Source organism: Acanthisitta chloris, unplaced genomic scaffold (assembly GCF_000695815.1).
Source record: "Acanthisitta chloris isolate BGI_N310 unplaced genomic scaffold, ASM69581v1 scaffold33143, whole genome shotgun sequence".
Lineage (NCBI taxonomy): Eukaryota > Metazoa > Chordata > Aves > Passeriformes > Acanthisittidae > Acanthisitta > Acanthisitta chloris.
The window spans coordinates 47,815-68,639 of NW_008666281.1; the positions used below are offsets into that span (position 1 = coordinate 47,815).

Sequence of the window (20,825 nt, forward strand, 5' to 3'; positions counted from 1 at the left end):
GTTGTGATTAATTTTGTGGGGTTTTATTTTTATTTTTGTCCAAATTCTTTAAATGGGGTTTCATTTTGTGTCAGTTGCTCTTTCTGGATTTGAACAGGAATTTTCACAGCTAGAATGTCACTTCAAGATTAATCCTTGGTGTGTTTGCAAGAGATTAGTGCCAGGATGGTAAAAGTACTGCCATAGAATTATAGAATTTTTGGGGTTGGAATTTTGTGGGGTTTTATTTTTATTTTTGTCCAAATTCTTTAAATGGGGTTTCATTTTGTGTCAGTTGCTCTTTCTGGATTTGAACAGGAATTTTCACAGCTAGAATGTCACTTCAAGATTAATCCTTGGTGTGTTTGCAAGAGATTAGTGCCAGGATGGTAAAAGTACTGCCATAGAATTATAGAATTTTTGGGGTTGGAATGGACCTTATAGATCATCTAGTCCCAACCCCCTGCAATGAGCAGGGACACCTCCCACCAGATCAGGTTGCTCAAGGCTTCATCCAACCTGGCTGTGAACACTGCCAGGGTTGGGGTATCCACTGCCTCCCTGGGCAACCTGTGCCAGTGTCTCACCACCCTCACAGGAAAAAACATTTTCCTAATAGCTAACCTAAACTTCTCTTCCTTCAGTTTGAACCTGTTACCCCTTGTCCTGTCATTGCAGTTCCACTGTCACTTTGTCTATAAGTAGACTATCAGATCCTGCAAAGAAAACTCCCAAATTTTCTTTCCAAGGTGCATAATAAGGCAGAATACAAATTTGGAAGTGAAGTGTAAATTAGATTTGAATGAGAAGCAGGGCAGGTGGTAGAATTTTGACTAGCTCCACTGAAGTTTGTGTAACATGGAAAGCACATTTCATTTACAGCTGATGATTCAATAGGAACTCAGCTGCTGGCATCTGACCTTTTGTTTCATACTGTCCCTCCCCTCCTGAGCACCCAGACACCAAGTAAATGAACAACAGGTGCTTGGCCAGCATGCACAACCTCTGGAATGGACTCCTCTTCCTTATTTACCTCATTTTAGTTAGAAGCTACTGACCTAGTTGGCTTTCCTTTCCTACTGATAAGTAAGCTGGTACTATTTGTACCTCTGTTCATCTTGCTTTACACTGAAAGGCAGGTATATTTTCGTTGCCAAGATAAACTGTTGTCAAGTTCAGTGACTCAGCAAGTACATTGGGTACCTTTGCTACTAGGCCAGTGCAAGGAATAGATTTTTAAAAGTAGATAAGCGAAGAAATCTTTCATATTCATGATCAAACATGCATGTTCCATATGCCAAAAGAATAAGGGTTAAATGGTGGCGGAGTATGTGATGCCATCACCACCTGAAATACAAAAATGTCACAGGTTCTTCACAGATAGGAAAGAAAGAAAATGATCTTATTCAAGCTTTTCTCGATTGGTTTCTTCAAATCTGTTTGTATAAGTGAAGCTGTGTCGTCTCATGTGTAGCCTTCCAGTCAGGTTTGGGCACACTCTGTGGACAGCAAATCTCACATGAATGCCTCACTATGAAAGATGAAATAACAGTGTAATTCTTATCTTCAATCTAATTTGTCTTTCGTGTGATACATGTAAAACCTCCATAAACTGATCTGATAAATGTAATTTTTCTGTAAGTATGAAAGCATGTCTGAAATTCCATATGCAGTTAATACTCCAAACATTTGGAGATGCATAGTAATCTCATTTATGATACTGATTTTTTCTTTATGTACAGCAAGGCCCACGGGCCTCGCACAGGTTTAGTCCTGCAAGCTGTTTCAAAATGCTGTTCAACTTTACATGTATTTCTTTACACAGCAGTCCTAAGATGGTGTTTCTTATTCTTGCAGTGCTTACCCCGGGCATTAAAAAAAAACATAGCCCAAAATAATGCAAACCCTTGAGCATTGTTCTGCTCAGGAGAAGTCATACTGGCTTTTCTTTTTGACTCTGCTGGTTAAATTTTCACTGGAAGATAATGAAACTTCGGTAATGTTCTATTAAAACCGGATGTGCTTAGCTCAAAAGAAGTCTTTTATAAGTTTGTTTTGCTAGGCTGTAGGTGGAAAGCACAGTTGAGATCACACTTCTCAAAATATCAGTTGATTGCTGTACAGTACCTGTTTGTCTGTTTCCTGATTGGGTAGAGCTGTTGCTGGGCTGATACCATTTTGACCAAAATTAGAAAGTCAATATAAACGAGTCAAACTAGACTGCCTGCTTTTTTCGGTTCTCTTTTCTGATTCATCAGTTGTTTGTTTCAGATTCTTACAGCCTTTGTGAATTGGGTGTTGTGCCAGCAAAGGTGAAAGCTCTTAGTGGTTAGTCAGTAAGAATGTTCATAAAATTTGTCTTGATGACATTTAGATTCTAGCTAAAATATGATGCCTAGATAAAAACAGTGGAAGCAGGTCCTGCAGAGTGGTATTAAATACATAGATGCCAGAACCTTTTCCTCACGTAGGAGACTTCTGCTTCTCACGTTCAGGGGTAGCACTCATCTTCCTGGGATGGTATTATTGCCAGTGTCTTGTGGCAGAGACTTAAGGCCTGAAACTTATTGATGAAGGCATGTGTGAAAGAAGGACTTGCTGCTTACACATCTTTTTTCCTTCAGTATTAGCGTGTATACCTTAACAAGTTCTATCAAGAATAGTGTGGCCAGCAGGACTAGGGAAGTATCATACCCCTGTACTCAGCACTGGTGAGGTCACATCTCAGTGCTGTGTTCAGTTTTGGGTCCCTCACTTTAAAAAGGACATTGAGGCACTGGAGTGAGTCCAGCCAAGGGCAACGAGGCTCAGAAAAGGTCTAGAACACATGTCCTGTGAGGAAGGGCTGATGGAGTGGGGTTTGTTTAGCCTTGAGAAGAGGCAGCTCAGGGGTGACCTCATGGCCCTCTAAAACTACCTGACGGGGATTGTAGAGAGGTGTGGGATGTCTCTCCTGCCATGGCTGCAGGGAGAGGACTAGAGGGAATGATATCATTTAGCAATGATAAGAATAAAATGGTAGCAAGAGCCCACAAAATAAAAATCAGAAAAACCAAAGCACAAATTGAGGTGCAACTATAAAGGGAAACAAGAGAAACAAGAAGAGGTTTTTATAATACAGGAATCAGGAAAGAACTTTTCTGTCTTTCTGTCTTTCTGTCTTTCTTTCTGTCTTTCTTTGTCTTTCTGTCTGTCTTTCTTTGTCTTTCTGTCTTTCTGTCTGTCTTTCTGTCTGTCTGTCTGTCTGTCTGTCTGTCTGTCTGTCTGTCTGTCTGTCTGTCTGTCTGTCTGTCTGTCTGTCTGTCTGTCTGTCTGTCTGTCTGTCTGTCTGTCTGTCTGTCTGTCTGTCTGTCTGTCTGTCTGTCTGTCTGTCTGTCTGTCTGTCTGTCTGTCTGTCTGTCTGTCTGTCTGTCTGTCTGTCTGTCTGTCTGTCTGTCTGTCTGTCTGTCTGTCTGTCTGTCTGTCTGTCTGTCTGTCTGTCTGTCTGTCTGTCTGTCTGTCTGTCTGTCTGTCTGTCTGTCTGTCTGTCTGTCTGTCTGTCTGTCTGTCTGTCTGTCTGTCTGTCTGTCTGTCTGTCTGTCTGTCTGTCTGTCTGTCTGTCTGTCTGTCTGTCTGTCTGTCTGTCTGTCTGTCTGTCTGTCTGTCTGTCTGTCTGTCTGTCTGTCTGTCTGTCTGTCTGTCTGTCTGTCTGTCTGTCTGTCTGTCTGTCTGTCTGTCTGTCTGTCTGTCTTTGTCTTTCTGTCTGTCTTTGTCTTTCTGTCTGTCTTTGTCTTTCTGTCTTTCTTTGTCTTTCTGTCTTTGTCTTTGTCTTTCTGTCTTTCTTTCTTTCTTTCTTTCTCTCTCATTGACAGATGCCACTGCGAATAGTGAAGTGTGGAATGCTGGTTTTTTTGCTTCTTTTCCTGAAAGGGTTAAGTATAACCAATGAATAATCTCTACTTCAGCCCAAGTTCTTTTATCGCTAAAAATGAGCTATGTCTTCTAGCCAACTAGGTCTGATGAAATTTACCCTTTGGTGTTTCCAAAAGGATAGAAAGAGCATCTTGGGCTGAGATTGCCAAAAAGCTATGCAGAATTGCAAGGTTGTTGGTGCCTGTTTTTAAAGTCATAGAATCATAGAACTTAAGGGTTGGAAAGGACCTTACAGATCATCTAGTGCCAACCCCTGCCATGGGCAGGGACACTTCCTCACTAGATCAGGTTACACAAGGCTTCATCTAGCCTGGTCTTGAACACTGCCAGGGTTGGGAACTGGAGAATAACAGACCAGTCATTAGATTACAATTCTGGTAAAAATCTGGAACAAATAATTCAGCTCTCTGTAAGCAATTGAAATGAACAAGGAAATGAGTAAGGGCTGATATGGATTTAAGAATAACCAGTCAAGGGGAAGGATTAAATTCCTATCAAACTCTTACCAAGGAGTTTAACCTCTACAATAGTTAACTGGCCTAGAGAAGGAAAGGTTGTGGTCTTTGGCTATCCCAGCTGACACTTGCTTACTTGAAAGATTAGTAAGCTCTGGCCCATATGATTATTCTAGTTATATAAAGTGCTGTTTTAAGACGTTTTAAGATTACTGTGGGCTTGGTAAAAATAGATGACCTATACTAAGTATATCCCATTAGTAATTACCCCAATGCTATGCTAGTTGTCTCAGATGTTTTTGATTTCTTCTGTAAATAGGGCTATGAAAAATAGCATTAAATTATTTCTAGTTGCTGTATTTGGCATTCCTTCAGCTGTTCTGGACCTGCTGTTATCTGAATTGTGAAGCAAGTGAAGTATTCTCTTCTTTTTAACCAGCTGATACCTTCTGGTGTTTTTCATGTAATAGTGGTTTTTTGTTTATTTTATTGCAGGATTTGGTTATCCGCATCATTTTCATTCTGGGTAATTTAACAGCAAATAATAACCAGGCCCAGGAGCAATTGTTTAAAGAAAAAGAAAGTATTAACACTTTGATATCATTATTCCAAACCTACTGTGAACTCGATTTGAATGCACAGACACGGGACCATGATAGAGAAGGAAAAGGAAAAAACCACCCAAAGCATCCTTCAGAAGCAGAAGATGTTCTGATAAAACTGATAAGAGTGCTGGCCAATCTCTCCATTCATCCCAGCATAGGAGCAGCTCTGGCAGCTGCCCATCCTGTTGTAGAATTACTTGTTACAGTACTAGGTAATCAAATCTATGTTGTGTTTGTTATCTTTGTCTAGTCTGTAAGGAGAGTTTAGGATTTTTCAACTCAGCCTTGTCTAGGTTAAACCATAACTAAATCAGTTTCATTGCAAAATGAAGTCAATGATCCAAAGTCAATTTGCTGATATTCATAAGCTGGTTTATGTAGAAGGACTGTCTGAGACAGTGGAAGCATTGCTGCGTTGGTACTGACTTTTCAGAATGTGTAGAAAGATGTTGTAGAAGTGTTTAATTCAGTGATGACATTTGCATTTTGTTTTAAACACTTATCACTGAGAGCTCATATATATAGGGGAAGTTTGTTCTTATCAGGTGCTACATAGATGTGTTTGCTGTTTTTCAGGTTTGCATGTTTTGTGGCTGTTCTGGATTAAGTATTCTTTTCATTCTCTGCACTCATAACTTTCAGCCACCTCAAAGTTTTTTCTTGTTTTCCAGTTTTCCAACTCCCATCTCTTTCAGATGGAGGAGAATGTCCCTCTTCCTCCAAATGGAGGCCTAGGACTGCAGCTCCTTTACCACTTACTGATCCCTTTGTAAATCTAATTACAGACTAGGACTGGGCAGTCTGTTCTCCCCATTAACAGAGTTTAGCAGTGACAAGACACATCTCAGACAGCTCAGTATATTTTACTGTGTGATGAGAGCATTAAATATTATGTAAAGACAATCAACCTGATTATACACTACCTTATCAGTCGTGGGGGATTAGAGAAGGCAGACTCACAACTTCCTTCTGTCCCATGGATTGAAATTATCTTAATGTCTTTATTGTTGTGTAAGTGTTTTTGAGCTTCAGAGCTTCTGTCTGCCACCCTCCCCTTTTTGAGCACTGTACCAGTCAGTTTACTACAAAATGCTCTCTCCCTATGAACTTACCCCTCTTTTATTTCCTTTACTCTTGGTTTCTGAGGCCAGAAACCTCAGACAAATCAGTATACACAACCTTCAGACTTGCTGGTGGGATTTTTACACTGGTTTGTGTTCTGTCAGGTACTCTAAGAGAGAGAATATTTCAAATACTGTTAAAGATTTTTTTTCCATTTTTTTTTCCGTTTACTTGACTTATCACTGTAATAGTCTTGGTATTTCTCTGCCTATCACACAGTCCTATTTCTGCATGCAGATTCTCCTCAGTGCCATCTTAAAGCAGCAAACAGGATCTGAAAAATGGCTTAAGTAAATAGATTTTTAAACCATGTTGCCTTAGTCACAATGATTTCTCCAAATTACTGTTTGGAGGTAGTGACTTTGAACTGCCATTTTTGGATCAGGTATTCCTGTTAGCTTCTGCCATGTTCCTGAAAAACAGAATAGTTGACTATAATTGTGGCCATGTAAACTACTACTCAGTTTGCTTCAGAGATCTAATGCACTGCTAAGTTAAACTCATGTGTGTATCTATATATGCTTATGTTTTGGGGTTTTTCTTCCTCTCAGAATACAAGTCAGTCAGTGACTGTGAAGAGTTGGTCATCAATACTGTGACAACAATCAACAATTTGTCCTATTACCAAGTGGAGGGTTCTGCAGTTCAAGACAGGAAGCTACACATTGCTGAAAGTAAGGACTTTGAACTAGTACTTTTTGTATAGCTTTTAGAAAGTGGAACTATTTTGGCATAACAGAGCAAAGATAGTGTTTTGTGTGTTGTATTCATAGGGCTAAATTCTTCCCATAATGATTTCTCATTCTTTTGGAAAATTAAGTGTATGACTTACATGATAACAGTTGGGTTGTTGACAAAGCCCCTTCTTTTCTTCCACAAAGGAATTTGCCATATTGTTTTCTGTTTAGCAGTTTTTGCTAGATTTGTTCAAAATCCATATACCTGAGCCAAAATAATCATGTTGCTTCTAATCAGAGTATGGTGAGAGGGTTTTTTTTTTTCTTCTTTGTACCTTCTGTACCTGGAAATTCTGGTTTCTGTCTATTTCTGGCTTACATATCCATTGGCAGTATTGTCTTGTGTGATTCTCTCCCCTCTGTGACAGTGTGGGCAATAATCATATAATGATGTGTAGGAACTGCAGCTGAGTTCTGGGGCTCATTGTGTTAGTATTATACAAAAGGCAGAGAGAGTCTGTCTTGCAAATCTTTCTGTCTAAATAGAGGGGAGAGACAGGACCTGAAGTTTGTACATCAGGTAGAATGAGGAGTAGGAAAAAATACTCTGACTGTCAATCTAGTGCTCTGACATCACATTCTCTCTAGGGAACAGTTCTGCTCTTCTGTCACCACTCACTTTATCACCTATAAGCCAGCTGCCTCTTATTGCAGGTCAGAAAATATGGAAACAAAATTACTTCACTGCCTGTCCCATTTGCTCTCCCTCTTCTGTTTTTATTGTTTGCATGTGGAACTAGTCCCATCACCTTTCCTCTGCCTGAACTGAGGAGATAGAAACCTTTTGATGTAAGACCAACAGGCTTCCTCCTTCAGGAGGCATTTTGAGAATACTTGCTCTGGGATACAAGTGGTGGATCCCAAAGGCAAAAAATAATCATTTCATGTGTCTCTTTAAGACAAGTTCAAGGCATATGAAGTACTGCAACATTCAGAGATGGAAGTAAAGGGAACAAAGCCAACTTCTTATCTGTATTTTTGTCTCTCACTTTTCTGTGGTAGAAGGGTTAAGGGTTGACTTATGTGAGTCCTTTATATGATGGACTGATTTCAGTGGTTTGCTTCATACTCACAGAAGGCTGATAAATGTAACTTCTCTAACATTACTCCTTTGCCATGCAGCAAAATCCTCTGTGACAGTAGATCTGCCTAGGAAATGGTGAAGGTCTCGTTCTGTCTGCTGAAGTTACATGCTAATCACATGTGAAGCTGCTAAGCAGGAAAGCAGCAAGGAAGTGAATGCTTCAGAGTGGGGCAATATTAACTAGCTGTTCAGAGAAAATGTCTTTGCTTGTTATAGCAGCACTGAGAGAAAATAGAGCTAATGTCAGAAAATAATTTGAGTTTTAGGAGACATCCCACCATAAGACCATCTGTTCAGGATATAAATCAAGTCTCTTATATATTACAATTCTTTTTTTGTCTATGTCTTCCTGGATTTTCACATGAGCCCACTCCAAACTGTATAGCAAAACTGGGTCCTATTATTACAGCTGTGCTTAAACTGTCTCCATAACTCCTCATTTGTTCCTTTACATTTAGCCCCATATTGGGGCTCTTTGTCTCATCTTCAAAGCCCTACACAATTTAGTTCTTGTTCTGCCATCAGCTCCCTTCACTGCCACCAGACAGATAGACAACTGTTCTGTTCATTGCTGTTTGTTGCATTCTGATATTTATTGATAAAAAGCCAAGCACATATTTGTGATATACAAGTAATTGTTTGTGTTTAATTTCTCTGCAAACCAATAGTGCTTTTAAAGCTGTTAATGAGCGACAATATGGATGGAGTTGTGGAGGCTGTCAGAGTCTTTGGCAATCTTTCCAAGTACCATGAGGTCTGTGACTTCATCATACAGAAAAAGAGTGAGTTACTTTTGCATTTGTAGGAGTCCTGTTTTAAAATGTCTATGGTTCTAAGAAGAAAAGATTGTTAGTAAGCTGTCTCAGTTAAAAGGTATAAGCAACCTTCTCTGATGTTTTGCAAATTAGTCAAACATTAGTATCCAATAGTAGTCATTATAAACACCATTCTATTTCAGTTTCATTAAAATGGAAATGTTGGAGTAGGAAAAATATGTCGTGATGCTTTCACAAAGGTAAATACTACAAACCCACTGCTCACATTTTGACATTTCCCTTCACCCATACAGCTTTCCAAATCCTACAGATTAGTAGCCATATTATGTAAAATGAAAATCCAATTGAATTCTCACTTAGGTCCATAATCACAGATTTTTGACTCCCTTGTTAGCACTTTGTAACATGCATTTAAGATGTTCAACTGCCTCAACAAAGAGACCTCCTCTTTGCCTCTGGGTGAAGTAGGATACAAGTCTTCTCAAGTCCTTTTGCTTTGGGTATCTAAAGAGCTTTGGGAAAAATGGCAACTCCTTGCTCTCCACAAAAGGTGTGTCATGAGTTTAATTAGACACCAATTCACTGTACATGTTTGTTGTATCTGCCTGCCAGTGCTGAAAGTGAGGTGATGTGCAGCCTTTTACTTCCAGGGTGGACGTATCACCGTTTTTGGAGGAAAAGGGAGAACTGACAGTAGCTGTTTGTTGATGAGCTGTCTCAGTCAAAGGACTGAGTTTCCAGCTGGGAAAGACTGTAGTGTTGGTGTGCCAAGCTCAGAAGAGCTGAGGCTGCCTTTCCATTGGGCAAGACTGACTCCTTCGCTGGGGTTGCCTTGTCAGTGTCAGCAAGTGCTGCGAGACGCTGCATGTCCAGCTCCTGCAGGAGCCCCAGGCTGCAGCAGCTCCAGCTGGACTTGGTGCAGTCTAGGGCAACCCTGCCACTCACAGAGGGAAAACTTCCCTCACTGAGTGCCAGATGCCAAATCCCAGCAGTTTCTGCTGACTGTGCAATTGAAAGGAGGGTGTTCTTCTCAAGCAATAAGCTGCAATTCAGTTTGGCTAACTTAACCTCTTCTGATTGGATTTTCACTTTACTTTGATGTATTTTTCTAACTGGAATTTTGTTATGTGTTGTTTTGAAGACAAATGGTATTCTGTATGATATTACTCTCAGCCATGTGCCAGCTCTCCAAGCGTCACAGTGATAGGCTACAAGGTTACAGTTTTGGGTAGGGTATCTTGTGTTCAGCTGCTTTCTAAGTATACATTCTTAATAAGTCTGTTGTAATGCCACTTGTGTGATATGTCCTTCTTCCCAGTAATATTGTTTCGTTCTTTACCGTCCAGTATACAGGTTCATGATTGTTTTGCTTGATTCCAAGAACCAAGATGTCTGTTTTGCTGCCTGTGGAGTTCTGCTCAATCTCACGGTAGATAAGAACAAGAGAGGTTTTCTGATGGAAGGAGGAGGAATTGGAAAGTAAGTCCCTGATTACACTTAGGAAAAAGGCAGTTTTGAGGAGTTTGGCCAAAGAGGTTTCAACTAGATTCTTTTTTACTGGGGCCAGTAACTTTTAATAAAGATGCCAACATAGTAGATATTTGGCATCTAATGTTCTTCTGTAAAGAGCCTTTCATGTGGGTTGGGTTTGGGTTTTTTTCAGAAGCATTAGAGTGGTTTAGCCCACCTTTAATGTGTATCTGGTATGACTATGAAGGTCACTTTGGGAACTGTGATATCTCACAAGGTCTCTTGCAATTTTTGTAACTACTTTGTACTGTAGGAAAAAGTGTCTAATGTAGCCATGCTTGGCAGAGAACAGCTCCTGAGTCTTCTCTCTCTGGGAGTTCAAGTTTAAGGCACTTCTATTGTAAGTGATATTAGGTCTTGAAAAATCCACTGTGGACGCAAGACCTTGTGGCTTTGATGTTCAGATAATAGCTGATCCAGCTTAATTGGAGGGACATGAAAGATCATGTTCCTGTGCTCATAAAGCAGTTGATACAACCCGCATTTATGGAACAATATGCCTACCTTTGAAATGCTTTCCTGTTCATATATAATGTATGGTTTTTTAGACAGTGTAAACAATTCATAGTCTTCTTGTCCTTCCTTCCCATGTTTTAGTTAGCTTACAATATAAAGCTGAAAAAGGAGAATAAAAATTAGTTATAGGCAAATTGAATAATAAATGTGAGAAATTTATATTATAGAGAATATTCTGTAGCATATAGAATCATATAAATTTGGAATTTTCTATACTGTGGCTGAAAGTATATGAAGGAAGGAAAACCAGTAACAGCTGGAATAAATCTGGAGAATTTAGAAGTGATTGTTAAGGAGATCATCCTGACTGTGCCAAACCAGCTCTGTGGATTTTTGGAAATGAGGTTACTGTACCAATATGTAGTGTCCCTAAGAAAATATGGAATTAGTCTCATCAGAGAGTTAAAGTTAAACAAATTAGGGCAAGTTCTTTCGTATTTTGATTTGATGCCTCCTGTTGTTCCACAATGACTGTCTGCAGAGAGGGGAGAAAAAGCAAACCTTTTTGGTTGCTCTTCAGTTACTTCTATTTTCAGCCATACCTGAATGTAATAATTATTCCATGTTCCCTTTACTAATCACCAGATTCTAAATCTCTAGGTGAAGTAGAGAAGTGAAGGAAAGAGGGGGTTGTAAGGTTGGAGAAGAGAACAGCAGTGAAGGATTACTGCTGTTGGAGAGGTCACTGGGGACAGCAGGTGAAAAACAACATTTTCTTCTGCTGCCCCAGGACTTGTGAACACTGCAGTTTGGAAATGGGAGCTCTGGATAGCTACAGTACCTAAGCTGGTGTAGGCAGAAAAGTTACAGCTCAGTTTCAGAGTCCTGCTTATGATCCAGCCTGCATTTGGTATCTGCAAGGAAGTGAGATTGGGAGAAAGGTCTAGACCCTAATGGTGCTTAGTAAAACTGGCATTTCTGAGAGGCATTTCTTGGCAGTGCAGGCTGAGGAAAGTAAAGAAAGGGCAAGATCTGCAAAATAGTCAGACTTCACTGAATGTATAAGGTAATTCTGTGAGTCATGAAAGTAGTAAATTCCTTTGAATTTGTTTTTTGGTGAGATCTTGAGCAACCTGGTCTAGTGGGGGGGTGTCCCTGCCCATGGCAGGGGGTTGGGACTAGATGATCTATAAGGTCCATTCCATCCCCTAAAATTCTATGATTCTGTGTTCTGTGATGTGTAATAAAATGGATATTCTGACCGAAGGTATTTCTGCCTTCACACCACTTTTTCTAGATGAATTCTTGATGTCTGATAACATTTGCCTTGCATTGCAGTCTCTGCTTTAGTGGTAGCCACAGATTTGGGATGGTCACAGGTTGTAATGAAATTTGATGTAGTTTTAGTGTCTTTGAGATGGTTACATTTGTGATGTATGTGAGTGAAATTGGTCAGTTGGGTTAAAAAGTTAGGGGGGATGGACTAATGCAGACATGCATGTTCCCATCCTTAGGGATCTACACTAAATGAAAAGGGGAAAGCTACTGAGGAAGAAGGTAGCATCTTAAGTTTGTTAACATAGAATTTTCCTGCAAACTGCCATGGAGTTTGCTTACATTTCTAGACTGCCAGATTTTGAAGGGCTCAGAAGCAAATCACTGTTTTTGTTTGGTACTGACAGGTTAGTTGAGTGTCTACAAGACTTTGGGCCAGCAGACTGGCCCCTGGCTGGTTTGATATGCAAAACCCTGTGGAACTACAGTGAAAACATCACAAGTGCAGCCTCATGCTTTGGAGAAGATACCAACACGTTGCTGGTGCTGCTCACATCACTTTTAGGTGAGATTCATAACCTTGGGCTCTTTTCTTCAGTAAAAGAAATAGAAGGAATAAAATCAAGGCCATTGTTAGTTTGGCTGGGAGGTGTCATGCAGCTATAAGTGGTTGGCTGGTAAAGACTATCTGACAACACAGTGGTCTATTGTCATTCAGCACATTCCCTCAGATCTTACAGATTGCCAAGGTGGAATTGGCCACTGTCACTCCCTACTCTAGTTTGCCTGGTTGGCATGCTGCTAATGCTTTCCACCTTTTTGCCTGCCTGAGCCACCTACCCCTCCTTTAGTTTTTGAGCACTGCTTTGCTTATGATTTTATTTTGGGCATGTCATTTGCAATTGTATTTTTTTTTAAATCTTTATATTAAATTGAACAAAATAACTAATTTTGATATGGTTTTAACTGGAATTTGACTAAAGATACATGCTTGCTGTCAGACCCAGACAGAACACGAGATCCCTGGGGTCTCTTGTTTTTAGAGAGAAAAGTGTGTGGATTTGTGAGATTTTTTTTTCCCAGTTACAGCAGAACCATCATTATTCATTACTGTAATAGTTCCTTGCATTACATGCCTTGCTATCATAGACCATATCTTAATGTGAGCAGCAATTCCATCTATTCATCTGAAGGTACTCACTGTTTCAAGGTTATTACTGTACTTCTTAATATTCTGCAACAGAACTGCAAACTTTACAGCCACAGTCATGCTTGAATTTTCTGGCATGCAGCAAGGAATATATATCTTTGTTTTAGAAAAGTCTTACTTATTTTTCCCTCCGCATTTACCACTGCTTATTCCAGCAATTGATTTGACTGAGGAGTCCAGGCTGGATAGGAAATGTAACTCTCACTAACTAGTATAACTATCTTGAACTGGATGTTCATGCAGGATTGCAATTGCAGTTACAGTTGTGATTGTAATGCAGCTGTAATGACAATTAATTAAAGTTAATGAAATCAAAAGGCCAGTCTTGCTTCACACTGTAGTTAGAAGAGTAACTGTAGAAAAAGCACATCTTACTCATTGGATCTGGTTCCTCTATGTGCTAAGAGCCAACAAATTTTAGTAATAGCAGCTGGTTAATATTGTCCCACATCTTCCTCCTCCCATTGTATCCAGTAACAGCCTTGAACTGTCATTGCTCTGATTCTATCACTCAGGAAGCAGGAGGCAACTGCTGACAGTCAGTGCACTGTACTTACGCGTCAGCACAGCCTCAGGAAGCGGAAAAAGTGGAGCATGGCACAGCAGACACCTCACTTCACCTGCTGTGCTTGGCCTCCTACCCTTTATTTTTCCCTCCCCTACCTGGCACAAGATGACAAAAGATAGGAGGGAGCCAAAACGGAGTGGAAATAGCCTGAAAAGATGTTGGGCTTGAGGGAAAGGCTGGACAAAACCCACCATTTGTTTTTGTTTTTCCCTGCCTGATCCCAGCAGACTGAGCTGCAGCAGCACTGCTTTCCAATGGCACTGCCCTTTGCCTTCTTTCAGCTGCTCTTGAGTTTCATGCCACTTTACTGGCTCAGAGCTTCTGGAGGCTGGTGTTCCCAGGGCCCTGGCAGCAGCTTTGCCTTGCAAGAGCACAAGTGGAGATGAGCCTCCGTGTTGAGAACATTCTTCTGTTTGGTCATTCAGTGAAATCTCTTTTCTCTCTCTTTCAAGACTTTTCCTTCCGCTCACCTCTGTGAATTCGAGGAGGTTATTTTGGAATCTCAGTACATGTGAATTCTTACATGGCATGATAGTAGCTTCCAGGGCTCCTGGCCCCTGTCTTGCTGGTGTTATAAGGATGGGCAGCCCTTGCAGACTACTAGAGTTTGTACTCTAGTTTTCAGCTTCCCCCATAGGATGCAGACCCAGTGTGCTTGTCTCCTTCCTGGGCTTGCAGCCAGTTCATGTGCTGTTTGGCCAGTACCCAATTTTGCTAGTTTTTGAGGAGAGTCGTGGGAAAATTAAATTATCTGAGCATGCACAGCTTGCATGTGGAACACTGATCCTTGCTGATCCACAGTGTTACTCACGTTCCGCTTTGGGAAACTTACTGTTTCGGTTCAACACTTCAGCTTTGAACTGGTTCTGACCTTTGTTCTTGTAGGCTGGAATTCTTGACCTCAGTGATTCCATAAACACTCAATCAACTTCTGGGGGCCACAGCTGTCTAATAAAATGGAGAAATGTCTGTTGCTCTGTGTTAGAAGATAGTTAATTTGGGTAGGCAAAGCAATTCTCCCTGAAAACAAACCCCATAATCCCTTAGCTCCCACTTCAGGGGATCTTACTTCTGTGCTGCTGAGAGTCATTTTAGGTATGTTGGATTACTGTGTCATCGATAGGACAAGAGCTAACTGGCACAAGTTGCAGTAAGACAATATTCCAATTAAACATTAGGAAAAGAAGTTTCCATCATGGCAGGGATCAAGTGCTGGAACAGCCTGCCCAGAGAGGCTGTGGGATGTCCATCTTTGGAGATGTTCAGTACTCAACAGTACATGGACCAGAGCAGCCTGATACATGGTGGCTCTGCTTCAGAGGTCCTGTCCAACCTAAATTGTCCTATGACATCATCAGATACAGATCTCATGTCTGAGGCTGGGTGTTATCTCTGATTACAGGTTTTCTTCCTGGAGAGACATGACATATCTTCCTTCTTGAAAGAATGGGGGGAGTTCTCTATTTTTTTTACAGAAAGACACTAAATGGCATCTCCTGATGCAAACCCTTTTGAATCTACCTCACGATGAGCATCTTTAGGTTTGGTAGTTTAGAAACAGTGTAGTGGCCTAGAAGTTAAGTGTTGTTTGCAGTTGGTGGTAGCTTTGTATGAAATGGAGCCCATCTCACACACTTGCTCCTTCCTTTACAGCTGTTGCAGCTCAGGCCATAAGCTCTGCACATGCACCTTGGCATGCTTTTGGATGGGAATAGTTGCTGTTTGAGCATCTCTTGTCTACACAAAGTTTGACTCAAAATGTGTGTAACTGAGGTTTTTCATCAGCCCCAAGTTGTCTTTTACCTGCTGTGAATGTGCAGTAAACTCCCTCGCAGAATTGTTCATTTAACAGTCTGAATCTGGTGCTCTTTTTTGGTCTAGACCAAAGGTAAGTCATTGACTGTTTAGAGCAGGATTCCACCTTTGGTTTAGGTCCGTGTATGGCCCAAAGGCTGCAAATATTGTTCTGTTGAACTGCATGAAAACATTTGTTAAGCATTATCAGTTGTGTTTGCAGATTCCTGATGCAGGAGAATGCTTCTGGTTCCAGACTGGTTTCTTTTTTTCTGTCAGAGTTTTTTTTTTTCCACATCCAATGCCAGGCAAAATGGAGGGGGAATAATGAGTGGTGACTTCCTTTCATTCCTAACATTGCTTGTCTCTATTATGAGTGTCCTGTTGTTTTATTTTTGAGATTTGAGAGGGAGAGCATCAGTGATACAGTAACTAATTCCTTCAGTGTGATAGTACACAGAGTCTGAAAGAGTCTCCATGAACCAGATTAGCAGAGCAATTTCTGAGAGGACAAACAATTGTAGTTAGATGAATTGATTGCTTACATTAGCAAATTGCTGTGAGTAATGCTAAACCCCAGGTACTTTCCAGACTGACAGTCACAGTAAATGCTTGACCTTGGAGACAGTTTAGCTACACCTGTGAGGTGTGAGAGTAAAAGAAGCTGCAATACCCTTTTCACTGTTTTACTGATCTCAACATCCTTTATTTCCAATTAAATCTAAGTCTCTCAGAGAGTGATGCTTAGCTTATCTCAACTGTGGGGTTGGATTTAAGCCACTGACATACACAACTGGTAAGCTGGATGTGCTGTAGTCATAAAACACGTAGTTGGGTATATTTTTATTTGGAACTGATGACAATGTTTTCTTTGATTACAGATGAAAAGCTGGTGTTGGATTGCAGCCTTGACAGAGAGGCAAGGGATTGCCACAAACTGTACTGGGAAGGAGAGTTCAAACCCGTGGCAGAAAAACTTCTTGATAGAGTTCAAAGCCATCACTCCTTTCTTCCAGATGGGCCTATTACTCCATCTTAATCAGTCTTTTTGGGTTTTTGGTGGTGGTGTAGAATGTATAGCTTTATATTTCCAATATACGTGTACACTGCCATTGGTAAGTATGCTGGAGAGCATGGCTATTTTAGAATGGTCAGAAAAGCCTGACATTTATATACTAGATAGTCTTTTGAGGGGCTTGTATGAAATTTTTGCATGTGGAATTACTTCTTACAATATACTTGAGCTGATCAAACAGCTGTTCAGTGTGATTTGTCTATTCATTCCATAGCTTCTTGGCTGGGAAAATTGGAACAAAAGTATTTGCTGAACTTTTAATTTTTAAAGGTAAATTATCACTGAGTATGTGGACCTCTGTGGTACCAAAAATGCTGTGCAGTACGAGAGAACATTACGTGACAGGAGCCACATCTTACCTACAGACTTTGACATGCTTTTATTTTACATGAGATTTTGTGACAGAGTAGCCCAAATGCTGCTGGGGCTTTCTGCTGTGTTCCTTTAGAAGCTTCACTCCTCAGACTGAATGCTGTCAGTGGTCAGGGGAAAGTCACTCCCTTTGCTTTGGGGGTCCCTCTTTCTTCTTCTGATACTGTGTGGCTGGGGGCTAGGCTGTCCCTGCTATCCCAGCTCCTGCCTTGGCACTTGGGGGATATAGGTCCAGCTGTGCTGGTCTTTCCTGAATTGGGACTTCACATCTTAAGGCAAAGCACCCATATCCCTGATGTAAAAGAAGACTTTACATCTAGTCTATAAGATTTTACAGCTAGTCTGTTGTGTCCAATTGTTTCCACAGTCCAGGAGCTGCCTGTTCCTTTACTTCTCAGACTTCTTGGCCAGCTATCACCCTTGAACCAGCATCTCCATCCATGGGGCAAAAAAATAGGCTTGTTCCTCCCTGTTCTCTGACTGCTGTTGGCTTGTTTTTATTGCTCAGTCTTCATCCTTTCAGCACGTAAAAGTCCCTGCTTGTAGCCCATGGATTAGCTCAGCAGGCACATCGCTGGCCTCAAGCATTAACAGCCCAGTTGGCTGCAGCAAGCTTTACAGACCTGACCTATTTCTCTCTTTTCTGACCTCAGATTACTAAGAATAAACCGCTGTGCAGGGGCTGCTGGGCTCCTGGCTCTGATCCTGAGGGTCAGCAGCATTGCACTGTGCTGTGTGAGCAGGAGAGGCTTCTGCCTGGCAATCCCTGCAGAAGCTGAGGCAGCGATTCAGAGCTCCCTCAGTGCCACTGCTGTACCTTTGGTAGTGCCCAGACTTCTGTTTCCAGGTGAGGAGAGGAAGCAGGGAGGGTGGGAAGTAGAGCCACAGTAGAAGGGCAGGGAAACTTTTCCTCCTAGTTTAGGTCCCTGCTTCTACATTCCTGAGGGCTTCTTTACTGGTGATGGGGCAGTGGAGGGGAGATTTCATTGTCCATGTTTTGGGAGTGGTGAGGAGAAAAACTACAGTGAAGGTAATGAAATTTGCTACATTCTTTGTGTCTCAGCAGCTCAGGTATCTCTTATATATATTATTTCAGGTATTTGTGAGCCAGCAAGGCTCAGGCCCCCTGGAATCACTTCGGGAGTGTGTGTGGCAGCCTCAGTCACTGCAATCCAGTTCAGTGTGGTTTGGCTCCAACAATAGCTCTGCTGAGCTCAAAAATATCTCAATTATCATTCCTCCTTTTGCCATTTTAATTTTAGCTGAAGTTGAAGGGAAGATAAATGGCTTCAGTGTCCCGTTTGTTTCTTGGGAGAAAAGAATGGCTTTGCTTTTGGGGAGTAATAAAGAAAGGATGATGGGTAAGTACTCCCTGTGGGGAGGGAGCTGGAGGCATTTGTTCTTGGCATTTGCGTCACGGCGAGGCAGGCAAACACCCGACTGTGCAGGGTGCAGTGGAAAAGGCCTTGTGGCCAAGCCCTGTCAGCAGGTCTAATCAGAATTGACAAGCACAGAGTCTCTGTCAGAAGGCAGCCTGAAACTGAGGGCTTGCTCAAGTCAAGGTAGTGTTTAGGCAATTAAGATTTGTTCAAATAAAACACTAATTATGTCAGTCATTGCCAATCAAACTGTAGCCAAGGGCCTGGAGCACTGTGCACTGTGTCCTGGAGCACAGGGCAGAGCTGGGATGGCATAGCTGGGGCAGCTTCTGTGAGCAAGCTCTGGCTTCTCCCTCAGGAAGAGCCATGTCCAGGCGTGCTGGATCGAGCTGAGAGGGCAGCATGGGCATCTGTCAGCAAAGCCCAGCACTGGCTCCTGGCTTTCTCTGCAAAAAAAACTTGTGGGTAACAAGAACAAGTCCCAAAATGCAGTTTAACCATTGTCTTGTTTTTAAAGACTCACCTCTCACTGTCTTTCTTTGCTTGTTGCTGTGCTTAACAGCCTTGCTTGTCCTCTTCTGCTTAAGACCATAAACCTCTCTGCCTGTTTAATGGAAAATCCCCAAAACAGGTCCAGGCCCTTTCTCCAAATAAGTAGCTTGGATTGTCTGCATGTTGTGGCTAGTGCTCTGATGGCAACTGTGATGATATGAAGCTGCTCAGACACGAGCTGCAGTATAAAGTGAGAGGGCACTTGGATGTGTCCGGAGTCATAGGATGGAATGGCCAGTTTAGGTTTCTTGGAAAAATTCATGTCTACCTTTGACCCCAAAAAGCAGCATGAAACTCAGGTGCTGCAGAAATGCCATTCACAAGACTGGAAAGGCACAGCTCAGCTGTATGATATGCCCTTAGACAGGAAAGTTTTGCTCTGTTTTTGGAACATTAAAAATCCTGTATTTTTAGTTAAGAGGAAGCACCAGATGCTTCCTGTTAGTCACAATTTTTTGACAGTTTATTAATCTTTCTCCCCTAGATCTCTTTAGATATTTTAGTTTCTTGGACTATAAACTTTAAACTGTTCTCAGAATGTTCTGTAGTAAGAGAACCAGGTCAGGAGATGGAAATCTTGGAAATCTTAATTTGCTTCTACCTCTAGGCATGGGAAAATCCATTTCTCTCCTGCTTCACAATGAGGGCTCCTACGTTCCTCAAAACAAGTAGGAATTTCTGTACTTGCACTACAACCCCTGTTACAAGCAGCTGTAGGAGTGTGTCCAGAAGAGTTTGTCAGTCCCTTGTAGCAAACCCTGTGTCCCTGTTACCTCTTGCCATATATTCCTCCATCTGACTGCACAGACCTGACCATCCTTCTGGCACTAGCTGATGAGAATGAGGAGCCTAATCTGGAACTAAGGATTTTAAAATCAGTTTAACTCTTAAAACAATATTTAGAGCTGGTTATTGAAAATAAGTGATTGTATTAACACACAGTTAGAATCTCTGACCACACTGTATCCATTGTTATATGGGAGGAAAAAGAATTTTCCTGAACAGAAGGTGAAGGACTATGGGAAGGATGAAAACATCAGTGGTGTATGAGAGATGTTCCTCCCTGCAGTGTTAGTGAAAATCTAAATCTATGTTTTTAAACATTGTTTTTTCTCCCACCACTTTAGACTCAGTTCAAAAATTAATGACTTGTCATTTAAAGTATGTTTGCTCAGTTACTGTTTCAAATGTTTTTAAATGGTCTTTGAACCAGTGAGTAAACCAGTAAGAATAGAAGCATAAAGTTAAACTACACAGAAATAACCAAGAGAAAAAGTTGTTACCTTTATTTCAAAAATACCAGTAATACTGACAAATTTAAAAAGCAATTCACACTCATACAAAAGTATTCATGTGTTCTCGAAAACCACTGTGTATTAAATGTCAGCATTTTAATCACGTTTTGATTTACTAAAAATAGATGTTTTTTAGCCTAGTTATTTAAGCAACTGCAAAAATCAGTAAGACCAGCATTGGGCATGTAATACAGTAGGACTGTTTGGCAGTCTAGAACAACATTCCCACACCTTGTCCTAGCTCCCCCTTGGTTCATCTCTGAAAAACAGGATAAGAAGCTACTTGACACTTTGTGTAGGTAGATCTCTAAAAAGCTCTGAGGACTCCAGTCCCTTTCTTTCCATAGGAAGACCATTGCACTTTGGAGCTCACCACATAATGCTGAACAAACCTCCTGTAGCATTTAAGGCTAAACTAGTTGAGAAAATTGACTGCTATCTTTCAAATGATCAGTGTGGACAGAAGAGGTTTAGTTCTGATTAAACAGGGAATCTAAATAACAAGGCTTTTTTGAAACCACACACAATAAAGGCTCAGACAATAGCAGTGCTCACTTTCACTTCTAGCTTAACTGGAGCAGCCTTAGGTCTGTTCACTCCACCTGCACATATAGCAGCATCAAGATTTTCTAAAATTATTCTCGTAGGG

General features: G+C 41.1%; 1 protein-coding gene across 1 annotated transcript in view; it reads left to right on the top strand.

Annotated features, from left to right (window-relative positions):
* ARMC2 (armadillo repeat containing 2) overlaps positions 1-16,542 on the top strand; it is a 61,393-nt gene extending 44,851 nt beyond the window's left edge. The window contains exons 13-18 of the mRNA XM_009072024.1: positions 4,842-5,163; positions 6,625-6,747; positions 8,563-8,676; positions 10,017-10,149; positions 12,339-12,496; positions 16,385-16,542. Coding sequence (XP_009070272.1) covers positions 4,842-5,163; positions 6,625-6,747; positions 8,563-8,676; positions 10,017-10,149; positions 12,339-12,496; positions 16,385-16,542 — 1,008 coding nt within the window. The remainder of the gene's footprint in view (positions 1-4,841; positions 5,164-6,624; positions 6,748-8,562; positions 8,677-10,016; positions 10,150-12,338; positions 12,497-16,384) is intronic.
* The last annotated feature ends 4,283 nt before the right edge of the window (positions 16,543-20,825 follow it).